General features: G+C 44.7%; 1 protein-coding gene across 25 annotated transcripts in view; it reads right to left on the bottom strand.

Moving 5' to 3' along the window:
• The window catches only part of OBSCN (obscurin, cytoskeletal calmodulin and titin-interacting RhoGEF), a 1,809,553-nt gene that overhangs the window by 402,389 nt on the left and 1,380,275 nt on the right, over positions 1–26,889 (bottom strand). For all 25 annotated transcript variants that reach the window (XM_085628811.1, XM_085628818.1, XM_085628815.1 and 22 more), the window contains 3 exons: positions 26,072–26,149; positions 9,878–13,517; positions 7,140–7,271 (listed from right to left, as the gene is read on the bottom strand). In XM_085628811.1, coding sequence (XP_085484937.1) covers positions 7,140–7,271; positions 9,878–13,517; positions 26,072–26,149 — 3,850 coding nt within the window. The remainder of the gene's footprint in view (positions 1–7,139; positions 7,272–9,877; positions 13,518–26,071; positions 26,150–26,889) is intronic.

Genomic DNA, 26,889 nt, shown 5'->3' with positions numbered 1-26,889 from the left:
TAGCATAACTAAACAAAACACAGCATAGCATAAAAAACATAGAATAGCATAGCATATCAAAACAAAACATAGCATAACAAAGCATAGCATAGCATAACAAAACATAGCATAGCATAACAAAGCATAGCATAGCAAAACACAACAAAGCATAGCATAACACAACACAACAAATCATAGCATAGCATAACAAAACATAGCTTAGCATAAAAAACATAGAATAGCATAGCATATCAAAACAAAACATAGCATAAAAAATCATAGCATAGCATAGCAAAACACAACAAAACATAGCATAGCATAAGACACAACAAATCACAGCATAGCATAACAAAGCATAGCATAACAAAACCTAGCATATCAAAACAAAACATAGCATAACAAAACAAAGCATAGCATAACAAAAAACAACAAAACATAGCATAGCATAGCATAACAAAACATAGCATAGCATAGCAAAACATAGCATAGCATAACAAAACACAACAAAACATAGCATAGCATAACAAAACACAACAAAACATAGCATGCATAACTAAACAAAACATAGCATAGCATAAAAAACATGGAATAGCATAGCATATCAAAACAAAACATAGCATAAAAAAGCATAGCATAACAAAACATAGCATAGCAACAAAACATAGCATAGCATAACAAAACATAGCATAGCATAGCAAAACACAACAAAACATAGCATAGCAAAATAAAACATAGCATAACAAAACAAAGCATAGTATAACAAAACACAACAAAACATAGCATAGCAAAACATAGCATAACAAAACAAAGCATAGCATAGCAAAACACAACAAAACATAGCATAGCATAACAAAACATAGCATAACAAAACATAGCATAGCAAAACATAGCATAACAAAACATAGCATAGCAAAGCATAGCATAGCATAGCAAAACACAACAAAACATAGCATAGCATAACAAAACATAGCATAACAAAACATAGCATAGCAAAACATAGCATAACAAAACATAGCATAAAAAAGCATAGCATAGCATAACAAAACACAACAAAACATAGCATAGCATAAGACAACACAACAAATCACAGCATAGCATAACAAAACATAGCATAACAAAACATAGCATAGCAAAACAAAACATAGCATAGCAAAACAAAACATAGCATAACAAAACAAAGCATAGCATAACAAAAAACAACAAAACATAGCATAGCATCGCAAAACATAGCATAGCAAAACATAGCATAACAAAACACAACAAAACATAGCATAACAAAACACAACAAAACATAGCATAACTAAACAAAAAATAGCATAGCATAAAAAACATGGAATAGCATAGCATATCAAAACAAAACATAGCATAAAAAAGCATAGCATAACAAAACATAGCATAGCAACAAAACATAGCATAGCATAACAAAACATAGCATAGCATAGCAAAACACAACACAACATAGCATAGCTTAACACAACACAACATAGCATAGCTTAACACAACAAATCACAGCAATCTCCACTGCATCCTGGTCAACACCCGATCCGTCCACAGGCACGCCATCGAACTGTGGAACCTCATCAACTCAACGAACCCTGACATCGCCTTCCTCACCGAGACCTGGATGAACCCCTCCTCGGCACCCGACATCGCCATAGCCATCCCCGACGGCTACAAAATCATCCGGAAAGACCGCACCAACCGCACCGGAGGAGGCATCGCCATCGCACACAAAAGCTCCATCCGCATCTTGACCCCCACCGACGACTCACTCCCCGACGCCGAACATCTCCACTTCACGATCCACAGCGACCCCAAGACCACCCTCAGAGGCACCCTCATGTACAGACCACCAGGACCTCGCACCAAGTTCAGCGAAGACATCGCAGACCTCGTCAACCCTCACGCACTCTCATCCACCGACTACATCCTCCTAGGAGACCTCAACTTTCACCTGGAGAACCTCACCGACAACAACTCCACCGCCCTACTGGACAACCTCGCCAACCTGGGACTGAAACAGCTAGTCAACACCCCCACCCACTACGCCGGACACACGCTCGACCCCATCTTCTCCTCCAGCAAACACATCACCTTCAGCCACACCACCGAACTCACCTGGTCGGACCACAGCTGTGTCCACTTCAGCTTCAAGAAGACCACCATGCACCACCACACCCAGCAACCACCAAGAAGACACTGGAATCGTATCCCCACTGAACAGCTCGCATCAACCCTCTCCCAGAACCAACCCACCAACACCACCGACCCCAACGAAGCCGCCAACAACCTCACAAGCTGGATCTACGACTGTGCCAACCTCCTGGCCCCCCTGAAGACTCAAGCCAACACCAACAACCACAAGAAAAACTCCTAGTTCACCCCCGACCTCAAGGACTCCAAGAAAGAATGCCGCGCCCGCGAGAAGAAGTGGCGCCTCAACCAGACCGAGGAGAACATGTCAGCTCTCAAGGACGCCACCCGCCAACACCACCAACACCACCACGAAAAACAGCCTACCGGAACAGACTTGACAACAACGCCCACAACAGCAAGGAACTATTTGGCATCGCCAAAGAGCTCTCCAACCTGGACACAGAAAACAACCCCATCCCTCCCTCACAAGACCTCTGCGACTCCCTCGCAACCTTCTTCCACCACAAGATCACCGATATATACAACAGCTTCACGACCACCAACGCGAACCCCCCCCCCCCCCGGAACCCGCCACCGACATTACCACCATCCTCACCTGGAGCCCAACCACCACCGAGGAGACCACCCGCGTCATGAACTCGATCCACTCTGGATCCCCATCGGACCCCTGCCCGCACCACATCTACAACAAGGCCGACAACATCATCGCACCGCACCTCCGAGACGTCATCAACGCCTCCCTCACCACCGCCACCTTCCCGGAGAGCTGGAAACACGCAGAGCTCAACGCCCTCTTGAAGAAACCCACAGCAGACCCCACCGAACTCAAAAACTTCCGTCCCATCTCTCTCCTAGCGTTCCCCGCCAAAGTGATTGAGAAAATCGTCAACGCTCAACTCACCAGCGCCCTGGACACCAACGACTCCCTCGACCCCACACAGTTCGGTTTCAGGGACAACCACAGCACCGAAACCGCCCTCATCGCAGCCACGGATGACATCAGAGCCCTGACCGACAAGGGAGAAACCGTGGCCCTCATACTCCTGGACCTCTCTGCAGCCTTCGACACGGTCTGCCACCGCACCCTGATACGCCGCCTCAGCAACGCCGGCATCAGAGGCAAGGCCCTGAAATGGATCGTCTCCTTCCTCTCCGGAAGGACTCAGAGAGTCCGCCTGCCCCCCTTCAGATCCACAGCCATGGAGATCATCTGCGGCGTACCTCAAGGATCCTCCCTCAGCCCCACTCTCTTCAACGTCTACATGACCCCCCTGGCAAACATCGCACGCAAGCACGGACTCGACCTCATATCCTACGCCGACGACACCCAGCTCATCTTATCCCTCACCGACAACCCCACCTCAGCAAGGACCAGACTACATGACGGCATGAAGGAAGTAGCGAACTGGATGACAGACAGCCGGCTGAAACTGAACACAGATAAGACGGAGGTCCTCATCCTCGGCCCTACTCGCACCGCATGGGACGACTCCTGGTGGCCCCCCGCCCTAGGCAGCACTCCCCAACCCACCGACCACGCACGCAACCTCGGCTTCATCCTGGACTCATCCCTCTCCATGACCAGACAGGTTAACTCGGTGACCTCGGCATGCTTCAACACCCTCCGCATGCTCCGCAAAATCTTCCGCTGGATCCCCACCGACACCAGGAAGACCGTCACCCACGCCCTCGTCACCAGCCGCTTGGACTACGGGAACACTCTGTACGCCGGCATCACCACCAAGCTGCAGAGGAAACTTCAGCGGATCCAGAACGCTGCCGCACGACTCATCCTGGACATTCCCCGCCACCACCACATCTCCGGACACCTGAAGAGACTCCATTGGCTCCCAGTCAACAAGAGGATCACCCACGCACACAAAGCCCTTCACAACCTCGGACCCAAACTCATCAACAACCGCGTCTCCTTCTACACTCCTCCGCGCACTCTACGCTCTACCGGACAGGCCCTGGCAGCCATACCCCGCATCCGCAAAGCCACCGCCGGAGGAAGATCCTTCTCTTTCCTGGCAGCGAAGTCCTGGAACTCTCTGCCCGGCCACCTTCGCGCCATACCTGATCACCTCTCCTTCAGAAAACAGCTCAAGACCTGGCTCTTCGAGCACTGACCCCCCCCCCCCCAACCAGCGCCTTGAGACCCTTTATGGGTGAGTAGCGCGCTTTATAAATGCGAATGATTGCTTGATTGATTGATTGACAGCATAGCATAACAAAGCATAGCATAACAAAACACAACAAAACATAGCATAGCAAAACAAAACATAGTATAACAAAACAAAGCATAGCATAACAAAACACAACAAAACATAGCATCACAAAACATAGCGTAGCATAACAAAACACAACATAGCATAGCATAACAAAAAATAACATAACAAAACAAAACATAGCATAACACAGCATAGCATAACAAAACACAACAAAACGTAGCATAGCATAACTAAACAAAACATAGCATAGCATAACAAAACAAAACATAGCATAGCATAACAAAACATAGCATAACGATGCATAGCATAACAAAACATAGCATAACAAAACATAGCATAACAAAACACAACAAAACATAGCATAGCATAACAAAACATAGCATAGCATAACAAAGCATAGCTAAACAAAACATAGCATAACAAAACATAGCATAACAAAACATAGCATAACAAAACATAGCATAACAAAACACAACAAAACATAGCATAGATTAACAGAACATAACAAAACATAGCAAAGCATAGCATAGCAAAACAAAACATAGCATAACAAAGCATAGCATAACAAAACACAACAAAACATAGCATAGCAGAACATAACAAAACATAGCAAAGCATAGCAAAACAAAACATAGCATAACAAAGCATAGCATAACAAAACACAACAAAACATAGCATAGCATAACAAAACATAGCATAGCCTAACAAAACATAGCATAGCCTAACAAAACAACACATAGCATAGCAAAACACAACAAAACATAGCATAACAAAACAAAACATAGCATAACAAAACATAGCATAGCATAACAAAACAAAGCATAGCATAACAAAACATAGCATAGCATACACAAAACATAGCATAGCATAACAAAACATAGCAGAGCATAGCATAACATAACATAAGAAAACATAGCATTAAGTTTGATAAACTCATAGTAGTGGGCTAGCTAGCTTTAATGGGCAGTGAGTGTAAGCAACTCCGTAAACCCAGAAGCAGTCACTCGGTCACCTTTGCTCTTGTATTGCAGTGACTTCGTTTATTAAACAGTGCCCATATTTATACTGTTAGCACTTTACTTGTGCAAATTTCAGGGCTCACAAAACTTTGATGAATCCAAATTCACAACAGAGGCTGTTAAGTTCGTGCTATATAGAACCCTAAGGATAAATAAAAAACATTGCCATTTACAATGTGAATAGCTCCAACAAACACAAGACCTTTTTCAAAGTACAAAACATTGCCATTTACAATACCAATAGCTCCAGCTCCAACAAATGCGAGACCTATTGCATTTCCAATGCTTGTTTGATTTGGAGCCAGTAGGATACCTCGTAGCACATTTTAATTCAAAATTAACTATAAAATGATCAGACCAGGTAATCGGAAGAATGGAGATATTAACTAGATCACAATTATTGGAAAAAATCCCATCTAAGGTGTGACCTTTAGTATGAGTCGGAAAAGAGACCAATTGTTCGAGACCTCCTATGGCCATGATATTATGAAGCCTGACGGTATCTGGGTCGTCTAACTTTTCCAAGTGAGAATTAAAATCGCCAAGCATTACAAATGATTTTTGACTCAGACCATCCTCTAGTATCCCATTTAGGGAATCCATAAATCCCTTCCTCTCTCCTGGTGGGCGATAGATTAGGATCCCAGAGAAAGGCTTGTGAAGCGCTGAGAAGATTTTAAAAGACAGTGCTTCACAGCCCTGGACACAGGCAGGTGAAAAATGTGGGGTGAGTGATTCATGATATATCACCGCGAGCCCACCACCCCTTTTCTGGGTGCGATCCAGAGAGTGACAGTGAAAACCCAATGGAATGGCTTTCACCAGATCCGGACCCGAGGTACTGTCTAACTAAGTTTCTGTAATAAAGGCCAGCTTGATATTGTTGTCCTCCAGAAGCAGGGCACATTCCGAAGAGTGTTTCACCAATGACCTAGCATTAAATAAAGCACATTTCAGTTTAACATCTCTTTCAATGCCCCCATCTAAAACGGATTTGACAGGTAGGTTAAGTAACTTAGGGAGCGATGTGAAACACTCCCTACACACTGAACTCCCTCTAGCTATATCAGCAACAGTGTTCTTGTCATAGAGGAGACACAGGGACAATTTGTGACAATAAAAGGCTTTGTCCACCTTATTTAGCATGTGCAGTTCCTCACCTGAATAGCATATTCTATCCGGTGCTGGAGGGCCAGGGGGACAGGCCCTGCGCCAGGCCCGAGCGCAGACGGGCTTGTCTTAGGCGCGCCTTCGGCGCGCCAGCATGACGATTAAATAAGCCCCACCTGAGCCACTGGACTGCTAACCGGCGGAAGTGGTGTTAAGTACCGGAACAAGTAAATCAACCAAAGTGCGGAGTGCAGCTGAGCAAACAAAGTGAATATAGAGCGAATACAACAATATGGTAAGTCCTACAAATCGTTAAAATCACTAACATCCCTAAAATGTAAATGTGCAAAAAACGAGTTTTAAAAACAGCGTGGTCGACACAGAAATAGTATTACCAGGTTTTGGGTAGCGTCACCAGCGAGCATTTAAACACAGCTTCGCTCGGAGACAATGCTTCATGTATCCATCACTCTGATCCACCAAAGGTATCAAATTACAGCTTTAGAACAATCAAATTGTAAGTGTAAAAACTGTATCTATCCTCCTAGAGTTGTAAGCACATTGTCCACTACTTGAAATGAAGCTTTACCTGATTTCAAACATGGTCCCTAAACAACAATTAATGCTTTGATGAAATACATACGTAGAGCAACTTTCTCCTTGCTTTTAAGGCTTGATAACTTGAATGATGACAGTCCTGATTTTTTCTTTTGTGGGACTGAAGATCCTTCAACAGATTCCCCTGCAGAGAGCCTTCTTCTATTTTCTGCAGTCTCTGTTTTATAAAAGGTAAAGCAAAAAATAAAAACTGCATCATCCTGAAGTGAAAGAAATTGTGACTACCACAGTACTGCTTTAAGAAGGGCTAAGTCAGTGATGCTATAAACAACCCAGGAGATGGGTCTCAATAATTGATTGACATCATGAAAGTCATTATTGGTGACACAAATTTCGTTTAAAGATCTTAGGTAGCAGGTCTTTTTTAGCTGTGGCCGCATATAGATTGCATTTTTGACCACTACATTTACAATAGGTATCTCACTTGCTGAAATTTAGGAAACTGTAGACTTGGATATTTATTGTGTTCTTATGATGTTTCATAATTCTGTGGCCTTTGGTGTTTCTATTTGTGCTGCTGTATTCGTTTTTCACTATTAGAACCATGGTGCCTTAGTCAGAATGGTAGCTGTGCTTAATAAATACCAAATACAAATTTATGTTTCCCCGTGTGATTCATGTGTTCTGGGAGTATAAATCATCATATCATAAACCTAAAAATTGTGTTATTAGAGAACCTCAATCACATTGCAGGGCCTTAACTCATGGTTTACCGTCTTCTTTATATGTGGTGTGAAAAAAGCTGTACTTCGTGTTAAGGTTTCTCTATCAACACCCAAGAGATATGGAAATTAAAAAATAAGGTGTACACAAAAACTAGACTTACCACATTGCGTTTCTCTTTGCCTCATAGAAAACATCACTAAAAGCATAACAAACAAACAACCTCACTTTTAATAGAGGTGCATATCCACTGACATCATGTTTGGATGATCAGTAATATCACCATTCACTTCAGCTACAACACCAGAAACAATATCAACTATTTCTTTGATGATGTACAAAATGATATTGCACATGGGCATCACGAAAGACATGTATGATGTCACCCAGACAATCATGATTAGAACTTACATGAACTAACATGTTGAATTTGCACACTGTGACAGTAGCTATTTGCCTGACAAGTATATGCTCTCACCAAATCCTTTTTAACCCTTGCATTTGTCACACAAATGCACCAAAATCAAAACATCCCAATATGCTCCTAATTCCAATGTACCTTACATTGCATTGTGCTGCTGGTTTGCCTTCTGCGTAACTAAATGATACATGATACATTTCTGACCTATATACATGTTTCTTACTACAAATGTGCCAATATAGGTACTGTCCTTTCTGTATGCTCTACTTACCCACACTCCCCATGCACATTACTGCTAAGCTCCACACACATGTTCCACCCGCAGTGCCCTACCCTCTGAGTGGAATTCACAATGCCTGCCATTTGTGTGTACTAAGCACACACTTCTGCAATGTATGGATTCTCACCAGGTACCCAAGTGCCTTCCAAACATACTCCTGCCATTATTATGACTTCAAAATGAAGGGCCTCATTTACAATGGTTTGGTGTAGGGCACTGCCCTACGCCAAATCGAAAGGACAGGAATGCACCATATTTATGGGATAGAGTGCATTCCTGTCCTTTCAGCCAGCGCCTGTGCACAATATGGTGCCCAGCGCTAATGGAGGAACCCTTGCACCTGCATTGTCAGCAGGAGTGTTTTTGTACAGGAAGGAACACCGTTCTGCACAAAAACAATACATGGAGGCGTTTTCCAATGTCTATGTGTGCTGCAAAATGCAACACACATAGATATAGGAAAAAACGAGGACAAATAAACATATTTCTCCTCGTTACACCTGCCCTAGGGAGGCATACAGTTTTGACGCATTCCCAGGTTTACAGATCCTTGTAAATCAGGGAATGTGTCAAACCCTATGGGTGTTGAGTAGGAACACCAACCGCAATGCCCATGGAACGTCTCCCTTATGTAGTGTAAGGCTACAAAGCCTTACACCATGGGGCTTATTTACAAGCCCCTTGCGCTGCCGGTGCGTCACTTTTTATATGCTAAAATGTTGCACACCAGCGGTGCAAGGGAATTGTAAATAAGCCCCTATATCTATGAGGCCATGAAAAGCCACACAAAGTGGCTTTGCATAGCCTTAAGATATGGTCTTTATCTCTGTGCTGTAGAGTGTCATAAAAAGTGACGCACCGGCAGCGCAAGGGACTTGTAAATAAGCCCCTTAATTCCTAAATGCATAGTACATGTAGTACAATCCCCTGAACACTAAGGTCTTCACACTTTTTTAAATGATTTCTTCAATTATGTAATTTGTAATGTCTTTTGTGATGTAGGATATGAGGTCATGAGTGGTGCATTTGGTAAAAACAGCTTTTCTCTATAGGACTAACAAAGGAACCTTAAATTCACTTAATAAAGTTTTCTTCACCAACGGAAATTTTTTGCATATGTTTTGCTGGATTTAACAATCTATTGCAGACAGGTGTTTTATCGAACAGCTGTCTTTCTTTAAAAACCCAAGTACAGACCACATCTACAAGATGAAGCACAATTCTAGGCCTGTCCAGTGTTTTGACCACATATGTGCGCGAGACAAGAGCATGCATGTGCACATGCATGTTTGTGATGCATTAGAAATATATTCAGAAGAAATGTCACTGCTTATTTTGGAGTTCTATGGATGCTTCAAACACCAAACGATAGGAAAATAATAAATATTGTTAGTACTACCTTCTTTTCTTTCTCGTTCGCTTGGCTGTTTTCCTTTGATAATTCTTGAAATATTGGCCACGGAAGCTTTGACCTTTTGCTTTAGGCTTTGGTCGGAGGACTTCTCCAATGTCTCAGTTTTCCCGTATTGCCAAAATAGTCCTGATTTCCGCCGTTTGAGGGATGAGGAGCTCCGCTGGTCTTTGCTTGTCTTTCCACCATGATCATAGAGGAGCTCTGAATCTACCGAAGAGCGGTCCATGGAAGAACTACTCCATCCTCTCTCAGATGTCGAGCTCCTTGAAACTCGGTCCATAATGTTGCCATGAATGTTCTCATAAAATGTTTGTGATGTTTGCACAACATTGTCTTGAGCAATATTTGGATACATAGCAAGGACATCTGTTATGTAGGATGGAGTCTCCTTCTCAAAGCACAGCTGAAGAAGTTCATCAACAGAGAGAGAAGATCTGTCCCCCGGAGGGTCTTGATCATCCTTACAGTCTCCAGAGTCACCAACATGTTTCATGTCATAGAGATCTGACAGATGAACATATACAGGTTCAACAGAAGATATAACAGTTCCAGGAGCATGAGAACTACTTTGGCTTCTTTCATCCAAAATGTCTGAAATCTCAACCAATGAAACTACAGATTCTCTGCCAGCTTCTTCAAAATCCGAAAAGTTATCAGATCTTCTTCCTGTCCCTGAACTACCAGAGTGGGAAAAATATGTTTTACTAGAGCTTCCACTTTCGAGTGTTATTTCCTCCACATGCTCATGATAAACAGGCGAAGGCTGTGGCTGTTCAAATGATGAAAACATACTATGCTGAGTACTTGGAACACACGGTTGAGTGTTAACTTGCATTAAGGTAGATTCCTCTACCTTAACAACAACATTGCTACAGTCTCCCTTCATTTCTTTACCAAGGCGCGCAGAGGACTCTGCTGAAATAGTTTGAGGATCCTGCTGTATTCCCATCTCTTTTGAAACAATGTTATTTAGGGAACTGACATCAGTAGACATAGACTTTGCCAAAACATTCATCTCTTCAGAAAGGTAGACCATTTCATCAACTATGCACTCAAGGGTAGCAGTCTCTTCTTTATTGTAAGGTGATGCGCACTTTGAGGTTTGAACTGAGAAAGTTTTAGTTGAAAATATGTTCTCTGAGCCTGCAGTATCCGTTTGATGTTCAACAGTTGGGGTACAGCTAATGTTGTTACTCTGGGCCCCATGAACAGACGATAGAACCGAAGAGTCTGAAACTGGTGAAGCCATGCGATGCTTGAATACCACTGTAGTTCCTCCATCACTACACTGCACAGTAGAGGATGTATTTGTTTGCAGATAATCTAACACTGGTGTTTTCCTTTGATGCTGAGCTACCAAAACTGTGTTTTCCTTATCATACTCTGCATCGGCCAATTGCTTGTCATTTGCCAAATCAGACACTGGTGTGGCCGTCTGGTGTCTTACAATTAAAATTGTGCTTTCGTTATCAGTCTGTGCTTCAGATGTTTTGTGGTTGGTGTCAGTCAACACTGGTGTTGTTCTCTGATGCTGGACTATCAGAATCGTGTTTTCACCATCACTCACAGTTGATGAAGCTGGTCTTCCTTTGGTATGGTCAGATATAAGTGTGGCATCTTCAAACTGGACTGTGATAACAGTTTTTTCATCAAACTGTGTTGTAGAAGGTTTAGAAGGGTCTGCCATGGTTGCGGACTCATTTCTTTGGACTATTTGAATTGCTTGATCATGACATTGTACTGCAGAATCTGATCCATCTCTGGGGTGCTCTGATGTAGGCAATGTAACTTGATATCTTACTGTGCGAATTATTTTATCATCGCATCCTGTTGTAGAGGAGTGATCTGATGTGGATGTGTCTTTTTGCAGTTGTACCATCAACAATTGGTTGTTATAATTGTCTGCTGAAGTTGTTAAGTTTCTTTCAGGAGAATTAACTATTTCTGGAGGCTTTTGAAATGTTTCTATCAAAGCTGTATTTTCGGTTTCCAAATGTGCGGTAGACATTGGCCTTTCTTTGGAATTTTGTGAAAGAAGTGTATCTCCTTGATGTTGGATTCTTAAAATAGTATTGTCATCATACTGTATTGAACTGGCTAGCCCTCCTTTGAGCTTGTCTGATATTTCTGAAGTGGCCCGTTCAAACTGGTTGATCAAAGTTACACTTTCATCTGACAACTGTGTTGCAGATGCTATTTGCTCTTTGAGATAGACCGACACAGGTATACATTGATTACTTGTGCTTTCCTCACAAGTATTTTCTGATGTGGCTAGTCTCCCTATTGAAGAACCAACAGTCAGGCATGCCTTCTCTTGCTTGACACTAAGAACAGTTGTTTTCAAATCACCCTCTTCTACAGAAAAGGGCTTTTGATCAGGTTTATCAACAACTGTAGTTTTTTTATGCTGGACACTTGTATGGATGCATTCATCTGCATTCTGTGTGGTAGAGTCCGGCTGATATATAGGAGGATCTTGTGTATTGAGTGGGGAGTCAAACTCTGCTATAGCAACCTTAAGAGAAGGCTTATATTGCTCAGTAAAGGGTGCATGTTTCTGTCTCTGTCCTGGCATTTGCCCTGCTTCAAGAGTGTCAGGGTCTTCCGAGAGGTGTCTTGAATATAAAAAATTGTCCTTTGGCTTGTACTCGTCCAGGGACTTACTTCTGGGAGAAAAGGCAAAGGCAGACTTTTGTGAATCCTTTGTGATGTCGAAGGAAACTGATTTAGCCATGCCACCTGTCTGTCGTTTACGACAACAATTACTTTCATGAATTAATATTCTTTCTTCTTCATCCATTCCAAATTGTTCTAGCAATGGTTCTCGCAGACCACCAAAGGTTCTTTTTGAGTAGCCTGATTTCATGAAGTTTCTTTTTGCTCTTTCAAGGTGTTTGTGATATTCTGTATCCAAAGTCCCTCCTTCTTTTTTGAACGGACTGGAGCTCTCACATGTGTGACTACAGAATGTGCTCTTGACAATACTCTGTCTAGGAACATACTTAGAAGATGGCTCCGGTTCTAAATCGCGATCTTTGCTCACGTCATGCCGTAAGGCGCTGTCAGCCGAAGATCCCCTGACTAAACCCTCACTCTTTTCTCTTTTTTGTGCAAGGTCACCAACTTCAATTGTTGCTGCCTTGAAAAAGGTGGGCTTTGCTTGACATTTTTTTTCTGATGCTTCAATTTTGTTTCCTGTAAGTTCTGACTTCATTTCCATTTCTATTGAAGCAATGTTGTCCTGAGCCAGATTCTGATCAGTTGCAGATTTCTCCTCAGATACACTTTTTACATACGATAATTCTTTATCTTTATTAATTGCTACTTGTCTTGCATCCAGTAATCTTTTCTCAGAATGCTCGCATCTAGATACATCTTCAGGGTAGTCTTGGAAACTTGGTAATTCAACACATAAAGGCAAATGGAGCTCTGGAAAAGGTGTTGTATCTTGACCTTTGGAACTAGTACCATACTCATTGTCAGAAGAGGAGCCACTAGTTGAGGAAGAACTGCTTTCTTCCACAAGGTGTCGAGGAACACCGAGTGATGGAGTGTCAGGTGTTCCATGCAAAAGCTCAGAAATTGATCTCATAACCAAAACGGATTTATAGCACATCAGGGAGCGCTGAAATATAGAACAAACAACATTTATTACAAAGCAACTGTCATCAGGCATGTAGATTCTTATCAGTTTCTGGGATATACATTAAAACATACAATCAGTAAATACTTAGCTAAGTTGTATTTCCTTTATTTCTTTATTTTTCAGCATTCTATGGCACAGACTAGACCTTATGAGGCACAGAGTACTTTACAAAAAGCCAAGTTACCCATCACAAGTTACAAGGATGAGAATACATATGATACAAAAACAGATATAATGAGAATACATAGGGCAAATACCACATAATACAACTATGAACATGTCCCAATATTGATTGTTATGCTGTACATGAATACGGGTATATGTATGTGGGAATTAGGGAGGTCTACTGTTGTTAGTATAAAGCTATAATAGAAGAATTTGGGAATAAGGCAGATACAAATAAAATAATTCAGATTTTATGGGCAAAGTGTATTTTTCACAGCTATGTGTCACGTAGGGAGTGAAGTGGCACTGAAACAACATATTTAAGTTCTTCTTTGAATAGATCATAAAATAATATCCTGAACGCCCGAGGAATGGAGTCCCATACCCAACGGCATGGTTCTTAACCTTTTGACTGCTGTGGACCCCACTTGATCATTACTGGAACCCAAGAACCCAAACTAAATCTTTATTAGAAACCAGGGACCTGCACTGAGGATTACGGCCTAAGCTTTTTCGATTATTTCAACCACAAACAATACAGAAACAAACATTCATCAAACAAATGCACAAATGATGAAGTGTTTTATTTAATTCACAAACAAATATAAGAAAAGCAAAACTGTAATTTGATAAGAAGGTTGAATCTTTTCTAAAATAATTTTATGCCACCCCTCATCCATTATATATTCTGTTTGATGCACTTGCACTGCTCCCTAGAAATAATCTAAGGATATTAACTTAGTTTTTAGCCTTCAATTTCAGATTAATTCCCATTTACAGAAAGATTTAACTTTTTCATTTGTGAATGATGCTTTTTTATTTTTGTACTGTTTATTAATTTGGTGTTATTTAATTTTCTAAGCAGTGGAGCGCTCCATGAGTAAGCTTTGCGGACCTTCATGGGTACCCGCACCACAGGTAAAGATCCACTGCCGTAGGGGAAATTTCAGAGAAAGACTGTGTAAGTATGCTTTAAACAAGGAATTTATAAAAGGAAGCTCTGAAGTTCTCAACCTGAAATGGCCCAATTCTGTTCTGGATATAAAGTAAATCCAGAATGAAGTGCAGAATGAGTAATGGAGGCTAGGTGGTTGAAATGCTTTCCCTTTCTTTTATTCCTTTATTTTGGCTTACAGAACCATAAAACTACACAAAATACATCACAAATAAATACATAGTGATTAAAGAAGAAAGAAAAAACATTAAATACAGGTCAATGATGATCTAAAACACAGGATTCTAAAAGGAACCTGATTCAACAGAGCCCAACACACTCAGCAAAGAATATTTGCTATACCAGCTATCAAGAGTCCACTCCGCCATTTTCTGAGGACATGTTGTGCCAGTTGTCGTTGACAAAGTTAAAGTCATGATGCAGAAAGTTAAATCAGGATCACCTAAGTACTGTTTCTCAGGTGCTATGCTGAACAAATCAGCCCACATCCTGTCTGCCGCTGTAACCACTTTATTTAACACTAGCCTCCTGAGACATGGTTCCTGTTGATAGGAAGTAGTGGCTGAAATCACTCTTGGACCTGGATGTAAATAAAAATAACGGCCTATTACAAGGCAGTTGCTACCTGCTTTGAGTAATTACATTACTGGAGCCCTGACAGACAGCATTCAATCCTGAGTGGGGTACTGAAACCTCTCAGGTCACAGCCTGTGATAGATTTGGACAATAGTGGGCGATGGTGACACATTCAGTGGATAGATCCTGTTGGATCTTTCTGATGCTATTGACAGTGTCAATAATCGTTTGCTGTTGCCATAAGATTGAATGAGTCTTGCCACATGCCCAGTAGAAAAAGAAACGTCTTATCGACCAAGACGTCTGTTTGCAACATCAGTGGTGACCTTTTGCTATTGCCCCTTCCAATACTCAGTTGAATCCTGCCTTTCCCTCCAAGCGAGGTGCACAGTACTATGGTCATAGTATTTGATTTTTCCAAGCACGACTATCTAACAGTTTGTAGCAGGGTCTGCCCATATATCTGATGACTAAGTTGTGAGGAGTCTAGAACTTTGTGATTAAAACTGTCCATAATTGATGTAGGAGCTCAGACATCTCTACACTGCCTCTGCTGCAGAGAGCTTTCTATGAGCATGCAAAATCTGTAATTTCCAAAGTATTAATACTATCTATTCCATCTCATTCCTCCGCTCAGACTATACGTAACTGAAAGACTCTCTTGCCACTTTTTGGTCTCAGACTTTTAGTCCATTGGTGCTAAGAATACAGATGGCTTGTTTTATTTTATTTATGGGGCTCAAATCTTAGCACAATCTTGAAAGGGATCAATGAGCAATCAGCCTATTGAGGACGTCAACATGTTTCTCCCACTCTCCAGATAACATACCCCCACCTCCCTAAAAAGGGGACTCCCTTAACTTTCCTAACCCATCCCCTCCACCAGTCGTGCCCCTTCCGGACTCCACAGAGAGCAGAAGCCACCTCATTCCTGATCAGCTGGTACTATGTGAATATGTAATGCCGCCCAAACCTTAGGTTTATACTAGGATCTCAGGCCACCCATAGGGTATCCCTCTAGGGGAATCCAGAGTCCATTGTGGTTACGGTCGACAGGGGGTGCCCAGCTACTCATCAGGGGAAGGTTGGTCTGGGTGCTGCAGCTCGTCTACAAATGCCTACCACGCCTGGCCACTTTAATCGACTTGTGGCCTCTCTGAGTCTCCTGGAGCAGCACCTCACTATCGGAACCCTCCCATCTCAGCAACTCTTTTTTACATCACACCGCTTGAGGACCTCTTGGTGCTTCCCAGTTCCTAGTGATTTCTCTCTTTGCTAGGAGAAAAGATAAATCCTGAAACCGACTTGTGACTTTATTCTTGGCTGTGTGTGGGAACCAGCTTAGGAGGCAATGACCCGGAGCACAGAGGACGTCCGTCTCAATGAGCACATCTATCACCCCAACAATGTTCTCCCAATATTCTCGGAGCTCTGGGCATTCTCAAAACATATGCAGGAACTCTGCCCCACCTCCTTGTATCTGTTAATCTTCCCAGGGCTAAGGTATGCCAGATGAAGCAGATAAAAATAATTAAGATTGAACCGTGCATTTTGGGAGACTTTGGGTAAAATGGATACCCAATCATTCTCCAGTATTGAAACCCCCAGATCTTCCGCTCATTTGACTATAAAATTATCTAGGGGTAATAGTATGTCACCTCTCAGTATTTGATATAGACATGTGACAGTTTTAAATGACGTGACTAAGTATTGACAGCTTTATGTGTGTGCTGTTCCTGCCATGCCCATTCCCCAGGGCCTGCAAACTGCTGTCTTTGCTGCGCCATGAAGAAGGAATTAGCCCTGTTGTAAGTCATACTGTGATCGGAACTCATCAAACGGAAGCAGCATTTCAGCAGAAAAGAGGGTCCTCAATGTTGTCGCGTGTGCCTCCATCCGGTCCATCAGGCTTCGCCAATCTCCACCATGGGGGAGCACATCAAGATATCCCACCTTGATATCTGGGGAATATGGAAAATGTTACCCGCACTCTACGCATACTACGCTCCCAATACCATTGCAGAACCTGAAACTCCATGGTGCTGTCTAGCCAAAGAGAGTGAAGTCTAAGCAACACCCTGATCAGTCTAGGGAGATCTGGCACAAAAGGTCCCGGGTCCTTCCCAGGAGCGAGTCTGCTCGCCAACCACTGTGTCAACCACTAAAGTTGTGCAGCGAATAATAAGCTTCAAAGTAGGGAGTGGCTAAACCTGCATCCTCTCTTGGATCTGAAGTGTGGGTAAAGCCACACTCCTGCGGCCCGGACCCCATATGAAACCCGTGATGAGTGTATCAATCTCCTCAAAGGGTGCCCTAGATATCCGTACCGGAAGCACCACAAAGAGGTACAGTAGGCTGGGGAGAGCCATCATCTTTAATAGTGCTGCGCTGCCGGCCACCGATATGGGGAGTGTTTTCCAAAACTCAGTGCTAGAGTGAAGAGCCTGCAGACCCTTCCCCACATTCCCCTCCAGCAGCTCTAAGGGATCATGATACACTTGAACCCTAAGGTAAGGCAAACATCTGGACTCCCACCCAATTGTCGCTGAAGGCTCTCTGGCCTCCAGTGTTGGGAAAATGCAGGACTTCTGCCAATTAACATGTAGGCCCGATAGAGACCCAAATCACTCTAGTAACTGAAGAGCTCCAGTCAGCTCCCTCCCCGTGTCATGCAGAAATAGCAAATGGTCATCCGCATACAATTGGTCTGGTCGCCAATTGCCATGCCACAGAAAGTACCACAGGCTCAGGAATAATTGGCCAGAGGCTCCATTGCCAGAACAAAATGTAAAGGTGACAGAGGGCAGCCCTGACGAGTCCCACGCTCCATGCTGTAACCACTCGAAATAACTCAAACCATCTAAACTTTGGCTGTGGGTTCCGTATACAGTAGTTTCATCCAGGCTATGAAGCCTTGGCCCAGTCTAAAGCAACCCATTACACCATAGAGGAAGGCCCACTCCAAACTCTCAAAAGCTTTTTTAATGTCCACTGAAAAAGTCGCTGCCTGGCTCCTATCACACGAGCTATCTTCCAATAGTGCAAGGAATCTGTGGATATAAAATGCTGTATTGTGACCGAGAATTAATACTGCCTGGTCTGCATGTACGCGGGTGGGCATACATTGCAGGATGCGAGTGGCCAGAATTCTATGAAGGATTTTGTAATCGATGTTCATCATTGAAAATGGGCAATATGCCTTTTTGTAATGGGCTGGTTTTCCTGGTTTCAGCAAAGGCACTATCAGGGGTTCTCGTGAGGAAGGTGGCAGCAAGCCTGTGTCCCTAGCAGTATTATACAGCTAGACTAGCCTTGTGGCACGGGTCTCAACATATGCAGGGTAAAACTCCACCGGTAGCCCGTCCATGCTGGAAGTTCTTTTCCGGGCCATGGACTTTATGGCTGCTCAGATTTACGGGAGTGAAATGTCCCTACCCAGCACCTCAGTATCCTCTAGAGTAACTGTAGGGAGTGTCAGGGGTACCAGAAATGTCTCAATATCAGCGGATGAACAAGTAGTTGAACAGAACTATTGTACAGGGTGACATAATACTTGTAAAATTCCTGGTTAATATCCTCTTGGCAGTGGAGCTTAGTACCCTAGTCGGAATCTAGCTCAACAATAACTGTGCCAGTTTTTGCTGGATTAGTAAGCCACGCCCAGAGTGAGCCAGTGCAGTCCCTCTCCACATGTGCTCTCACTATATATTTCTTATAGTCAAACTTATGCAGTTGCTCAACATGTTCAGCGACTTTTTCTTTGCACTCTAAAAGGTCAGGGGGAAGTTCTGAATGATCCATTTGGAGCCTCTCTACAGTGCCCAGGGCTTCCTTGGCCTCTGAAAATTCTAACAGGGTCCGTTGGACCCTGATTAAGATATGCACCTCCCTCTGGTCACTGTTTTAAATATGGCCCACTCCACTTCAGGAGTGAACACTGATCCAGTGTTCTCTTCAAAGTAGTGGCTAATAGCAGTATACCGGAAGACCTTGTCTTCTAGTGTTTCCGGATGAAGCCGCAAGGTAGAGATGCAGGGACGGACGGTCTCCCAGCTCAGGCCCACCATAGAGCGTTATGATCAGAGATGGTCCGAGAGAAAGAATTTGAGGTTCGTACTAATGCATGCAGATCAGGTGTACAGAGGAGAGCATCCAATCGAAAATACATGCAATTGAGAAGAAAAGGAAAGGTCCAGTTTGCCAAAGTGGTGCAAGCACCATAAATCAATCAGTCCCTATTCCCTCTGTCAAGTTGAGGAGGTACGGGCTAGTCGCATCACTGGGGAATCTGGCAATGGTGGATGGGCCTGATCGAGAACGGGATCTTCCACACAATTATAATCACTAGAGAGTTCAGCAAAAAATAAAGCCCGCTCAATATTCGACCCATGTTAGACCTGTCAGCCCTAGGGTGGTCTTCCCCTACATTTTTTTCCCTTTTTGCCTCTTATCTGACTGCCATTTTTATTGGACATAGGACTCTGGGCGCCTTACCGCTGCTAAACAGTGCTGAGGTGCGGGTGCTCTCTCCTAAAAACATGGCTGCCACAGGCCCCTGCTACTGTGGTGAGACCACTGTCCTGTCTGCGCACTAGTAGTTAGAATAAGGCTGGGACTGAATGCTACTGTAACTCTGACAGCCCCGCCTCTTGTCACCATAGACGGACAGGACAGAAGGGGCAAGGAACACTACAGAGTCCCTAGATTCTTCCAGAACCTTCCAACCCCCCCCCCCAGGTTGCCGCCAAAACTTGCCACCTTTTTGTTCACTTGATTATAGGGTATAAAAGAAAGGGAGGGAACCAGATATCACTGTTACACTACTGGACCTGGGGACTCTCCGCTGGAGTGAACGCTGCTGAGCTAGGGGATTGCTACACTACTGAGGCTGACTAATCCCAGGAACTGCTGCCCCAAGTTAGCTGAGTTACACTACCTGCCTGCTGATCTTGCCCTGCGGGAGGAGAACCAGGGTCACCATCTCCAGTGTGACTCCACAATAATTCTTTCCACTGCTTACTGAACTGTAAAGATTCTTAATGACTACCACAATCTATTCCTCTGTAACCTGACCTGTCAAGCGCTGTGAGCTGAAAGCGCTGTGAGCCTGAAAGCACCGCTGCTGCCTGGGGACCCCTGAGGTACTGTAAAGCGCTGTGAGCTGAAAGCGCTGTGAGCCTGAAAGCACCGCTGCCGCCTGGAAACCCCTGAGGTGCTATAAAGAGCTGTGAGCTGGAAGCGCTGCGAGTCTGGAATCCCTGCCGCCCCCGGGACAGAAATGCGCTGAGCAGCACTGTGCAGGGACTGAAGTGCTGCTGAGGGAAGGCGCTGTGTTGCCCAAGATCACCGCCACGGCCCCTGAGATGAAAGAGGGAGAGGCGCTGGACACCGGGAACTCACCACCGCTGTCCGGGGTCTGTATCAGGCCGGGAGATCTACTGAGGGCGCTGGACGGAGGAGCGCTGCTGGGCCCACGATCACCGCCGCAGACCCTGGGGCCGGAAAGTGCCACGCTAGGATTGGGCGCAAGAGTTTAGGAGTCGCCTAGCAACTGGGACCCCAGGGAAGCCCTGCCAGGAACTCCTCTGGCGACGTCAGGTGAGCGATGTGCTGTGATTGGGCGCCAGTGCGAGGTGTCACCCAACAACGCCGGCTGCCGGGGGAAGCCCTTGAGAGCCCGGGAGGCGACCGGAAGAGGCCCCGGACTGAGGATCGCACCGGAGCGGGTGGGAGCGTCCCACCAGTCCCCCAGGTAACATGCGACCAACAGCAACAGCTGCTGGGTTGCCTGGGCGGGCGCAAGAACAGCGGGGACTGCCTCCCAGAACCGCGACACAGGGGTAATTGGCAGATTGAGTCACAGGGCCTGCCCACAGGGAGCCTAGCTCCTTGAGAGACTGAACTGGTGAGTCAGGGAGATCTGGGGCCTCCGACAACACTGAGACTCAGTCCGATTTACAGCAGGCATAGCCCCAGGGGCTCCTGGGGCCTGAGGCCCTTGAGAGGATAGCTAGTCGCGAGTAAGAACTGTCTATAAAATGCCCCCCTGCTGAAATGTCTTCCCTAAAATTGTATTGGATCTCTGCATAAGAATTGTTGCCTGTATTGAACTGAGGATACGAGAACCTTTTACTTTGCATACCGTGGGAACTTTGCCGTTTTCAACCCTGACAAGAAGTTAGATAAAGATACCTGTTCTTCTGAATGAAATTGGAGTGGTGTCTCCTTATTGTGTGTGCTTTACTGTGTCAGTGTGGGTGGGTGATGCACAACTACTTTACACATAGCCTTGTGCGTGCCTACCTGCCTCGCGCCAAGCTACCTTGTCGGAATCAGTGGTCCCTACTTGGACTAGGGTGCAGACTCTGGCCAACAAGAGACCCCGGTTCTAACAGCCCATAAACACTACCTTTAGCAATATTGCATCCATACATTTGGCCCAGAAACCACTACATAAAGCCTGCTGGATCTATAGGATTGCCCATATGTTGAAAGGGCCCCCCTTCTCGTATTCACACCCACCCCTCTCGCACAAGCCGAATAGGAAGTGAAGCATGCCTGCCCCCTCCACTGGTGCTGGAGCACTGCTCCTTCCATGGCTATTAGATGTGTCTCCTGGGCGAGCACAATTTGGGCCTCATATCTATTAAGATATAAAAAAAAATGTAATGCCTCCTAGCCCTTGTATTCATCCTCCCTAAGATTCCAGAAGAGGATTCTACAATTTATAGATGCCACCATTGAAGAAGACAATGATAGGGCGGGTTTCACCATCTCAAGGAAGAATATCACCCATAAGTACTACCTGGAAACCTGCAAGAAGAAGAGCCTAATTCCAGGGCACGACTCAAGATCCCTCCAGAGCAAAGAACCAGCGAATGTCCCCACACCCCAGGACAAACAGGCAAACACCACCTATCAAAATAGTCAACTAACCCATAAGCAGTGGTAGGAGCACCCACCTAACCTAAAAAGAATGAAAAAGCATGGGGGTAAAAACCATTCCAATGCCCATACCCAGGCTTTCACCCCACCCGACCGAGGAAGGAATAATGGAGTGATTGCCCTTGGGGCTGATCATTAATGCAGGATAGCAATAGGATATCAAAAAGATAAAATGCAGAATACAAGAGACAGTGTGCCACCACAATTATAATACATCAATCAATACTTCACTGACTTTAAATTAATTCAGTCGTGGTAGCAGGGGTGACCTTCAGAAGTTCATTGTCTGAGTCCTCTGAAGAACTAGCACCCTGGGGCTGGTCAAAATCCTGAGCCTCACCAACACCGACGGAAAAGGCAGGGCTCTATGTACTGCCACTCCTCACGGCTGTCACCTCCACTGCTCGTTGCTGTTCCCATTGGGCCTCTGCGTCTGATGGTACCCCAACCCACAGGGATAGGCTTCGATGTCTCGAGGATTTCCACTTGGGGGCCTGCACCTGGGGGCTCCCGGCTAGGGCCAGCCTTTTGGTGCAACTCAATCCACTATCACACCTCCTGTGGAGAGCAAAAGAACGTTATCCCCTCCAGGGCCACCACGCGCAGTCGGGCTGGGAAAAGCATACCATATTTTAGGCCCACCTGGCATAGTCGTTGCTTGACATCCAAGAATGTGGACTGCTGCTTCTGAACCTCCTTGGTAAAGTCAGAAAAAAACATAACTTTGTGATTTTTGGCAGCAACCACAGTACGGAGACTGCCCTCCTTGTTGCTCGACCAGGGCCAAATGGCAGCCCTTATCCTGGACCTCTCAACTGCCTTCGTTACCATTACCCACCGCACACTAGCCACCAGACTCCACAACGCCGGCATCCGTGAAATGGCCCTGGACTGGATATACTCATTTCTCACAGGCAGAGCTCAGCAAGTCAGACTTCTGCCCTACCTATCGGAACCAACAGAGACAAGATGTGGAGTGCCCAAGGGATCCTCACTCAGCCTCACCCTCTTCAACATATATATGGCCCCACTTGCAACCATCATCAGAAATCACGGAAACAACATCGTCTCTTATGCCACCAACATACACCTCATCCTCTCCCACACCAAAGCACCCAACATCACCAGACACAACTTCAAAGAAGGGATGAAAGCCGTTGCCACCTTGATGAAGAAGAGCTACCTGAAACTCAACTCCGAGGCAATAGAAGTCCTCATCCTTGGCTCCACCCTCTCTGCGTGAGATGACACCTGGTGGCCCCCCACCCTCGGAAACCCCCCCCACACCGACAGACCACGCACAAAACCTCACCAGACACCAGATCAATGCCGTATCCTTAGCCTGCTTCAACACACTCCACCTACTCCCATCCGAATCCAGAAAAACGGTTACGCACGCCCTCATCAGTAGCAGACTAGACTACGGCAACGCTCTCTACGCCAGAATCAACAAGATACTACTCCGCAAACTCCAGACAGTCCAGAACACCACAGCCAGACTGACCTTGGACATCCCCATCACAACCACATCACCCAGCACCTTCGCGGTCTCCACTGGCTCCCCATCACTCACACATACAAGGCCCTCCACAACATCGGACCAGCATACCTGAAAATCCACCTCTCCTTCCACACACCCAAGAAACACCTCTGATCAGCTGACCTCTCCCTACCCACCATCCCATGCATCTATAAGACAAGAACGGAAGGAAAGTCCTTCTCCTACCTCCCAGCCAAGGCCTGGAACAACCTCCCCCTCCACCTTCGGCAAGTCCTTACACTGCTCCAGTTCAGGAAGGACATCAAGACCTGGCTCTTCGGATGACCCCAGCACTCTACGGAGCCACCCACCTCCCCCTAGCGATTTGAGACCCTCGCGAGTGAGTAGCTGCACTTTACCAACCCTGATTGATTGATGTACCCCTGGTCTCTAACCTGTGCAAGGTTGTGGTCTCTATCCCAATGATAGAGGAGCCTGGCCACGACTAGTCTTGGTGGCATGTCTGGTGTGGGGGAGGGTGTCAGGCACGAACTCTGAGAAGCCTCTTGAGGGAGTAAAATGAGGATAAGACCTTAGGAGCTACTGTCTCACGCAGCCAATGTTCCCAAGTAGGACAGCATATCGTTCCCGTCAATGCGTTCTTGGAGTCTGACAATGCAGATATTATTTCTCCTTGACCTTTATTTGCTATCTTCAACGTACACTTTCAGGGCCCGAACTTTGTACTCCATGACCGAAAGGCGCTCTAGTATCATTGCGATGTCGGAGGGAATGTCCGCCATTGAGCAATCTATCGTAATGACCCTTTCACAAGACAACGATGGTCATCCTTCAGGATACTCAGGTCCGCTCTGAAGGTGTTGATCTTCGTTTCCACAGCCTCGCGGGATGAAGTGATGGCTTGTAAGATGTCCTGGAGGGTGGGTCCAGTCAAGGGCCCCACTTGAGTGGACCCGGGTGTTTCTGCACATCCGCAGGAAACTGTCACCTCCAGGACCCGGTCCCCAGCATCCAGAACTCGTTTCGAGGTGACTTTGCCCATGCTGGTACAGTAAATGCAGAGGTTTACAAAAGCCACTAGGACTCCCTCACAATAATGCAACAACCCCAGGGGGCTATGGTTCACCACCAGCAAAGGAGGGCATCTCAGCAGGAAGTGGAGGACATACAGCAAGGACCTCCTCTGCTGATGATCGTGTGGGATGGCATCAAGGACTGGGTTCTATTGCAGAGTCTTAGGAAACAGGTGCAGGAGTGTGTGTTGCCATCCCTAGCAGCAAAGCAACCACTAGGTTGTGCGAAAGTTCGCCCTTATGTCCATGAGGGGGCCAGGGCCCTGGCAAGTCCCAGAGTGCCTCAACCCCAATCTCCCACAAGGAGGACCTTCAATTGTGCTGAGTGTACTGCTGTGCCCCCAAGTCGCAAGCCTCTAAGGCTCCAAACACCAGAGCAGTCTCTCTCTCCCGTGAACACCATCAACCTCCCCGCGTGTTCAAATTACAGCCATATCATGAGGTCATCTGGCAGTGCTACCGTTCAATGCAATACCAGCCCCCATGGAAGGGGTGGCATCTGAGGGAGAAGCACTCTGTCGCCGGCAAACTTTAAAAGCACTCGTCTGACAGAAAAAAGTTTAATTACTCTGGAAATTATAGAACATGTTCATTGAAGCATAAAACAAGTCATAGAAAATATGTGATAATGAGAGAGATGGTCACTGTGCTATATGCTGGGTCTGTATTAGTCCAGAGGCTGTCGTTTTTTGTATGGGAGAACATATATCTATCACAACATAAATCTTTTTTCTTGTGTTCAAAAAGACAAAAAGGGTTTTGGGCAGCACTGCTGCTAGCATGCAGAAACCCATTTCATATTTTAAATTTAATTGTTTATACGTTTTGGTGAATTTGTTTAAAAGATATAACTTTGAATCAAATGTAGCTTTCATATATCCATTATGTTTTGGTTTATTTGCAGAGTATTTTCTTTGAGGTTTTGAAATTACTACTGGATCCCACACATGGGTAGGACTTTTGAATGCTAAAAGATACCTATTCTAGATAACTGGTGTTACAGGTAAGTGACTATTTTGTCTCAAATTCTTTTGCCTGCCATGCCTCTGCATAGAAATGTAAGAGTCTCAGAAGGACCCTTGCCCACAACTTTTATGAAAGAATAAAGCATATCAAATTCAACAGTCTACATTTTAGTAACAGATATTGCAGGACGTCCTGCAGGTTTAACATCAAGGTTTCACCTCTTTCTCCTGTTTTATGGATTTGGGGTGTACTCAGCAGACCATTACAAACAAACTTAGCAACAGTTTTGAGTAATATGTGGTGTTACCCAATCTTGAGTCAAAAAAATGAAAGATCATCAACTTATGCCAACCTGCCACCTGCTTCGTGCAACAAGAAACTTGAGTCGTTTTGTATTTATCTGCACAGACCCTTCAGGCGTGGATGTTTCCTGCCAAAAGAAAAGGAAGAAGTCAACATCCCATCATACTCTGTCTTGTTTCAAGAACATCTCATTTTTGTACAGCACTGCCCTCCACTAATAGGAAGTTAGAAAGGCCATATTATCACCAGTGAAACCCAAGGAAAAACCAAAGGTATAAAACACAGTTGGCTTTGACATGGTTAGTTAATGCACATAAAGTTCAACTTCTGATCTGTCTGTGTACAACAGATGATGAAGTCCTAGGTTCAGAGCAGGAGACTGAATGCTTGTAGGTCTACTTGAATTCTCTACTAATTATATTGAGGCCCATTCACAGAACTAATCTGAGACAAAATCCTAAACTTACTACTTTTGGTATTCACAGAAGGGCTTTAGTAGTAGTAAAGTTAAGACTGCTAACTTTACCACTACTAAACTGAGACAAAATCCTAACTTTACGACTTTCGGTATTCACAAAAGGCATTTAGTACTAGTAGAGTCCTAACCTTACTACTACTAAATGCCTTTTATGAATACCAAAAGTAGCAAGTTTAGGATTTTATCTCAGTTTAGAAGTAGTAAAGTTAGGAGTCCTAACTTTACTACTACTAAATGCCTTCTCTGAATACCAAAAGTAGTAAGTTTAGGATTTTATCTCAGATTAGTTCTGTGAATCGGCCCCATTCTTCCCATTCCTATTATTGATTAGTGTGTAAACAAAGAAATCAAGCAACATGTGGTAATCTGGTTGGTATACTTTTTTTTTT

Source organism: Triturus cristatus, chromosome 10 (genome assembly GCF_964204655.1).
Source record: "Triturus cristatus chromosome 10, aTriCri1.1, whole genome shotgun sequence".
NCBI lineage: Eukaryota > Metazoa > Chordata > Amphibia > Caudata > Salamandridae > Triturus > Triturus cristatus.
The sequence above is the reverse complement of the archived record's forward strand: the minus strand, read 5'-3'. Positions and strand labels throughout refer to the sequence as shown.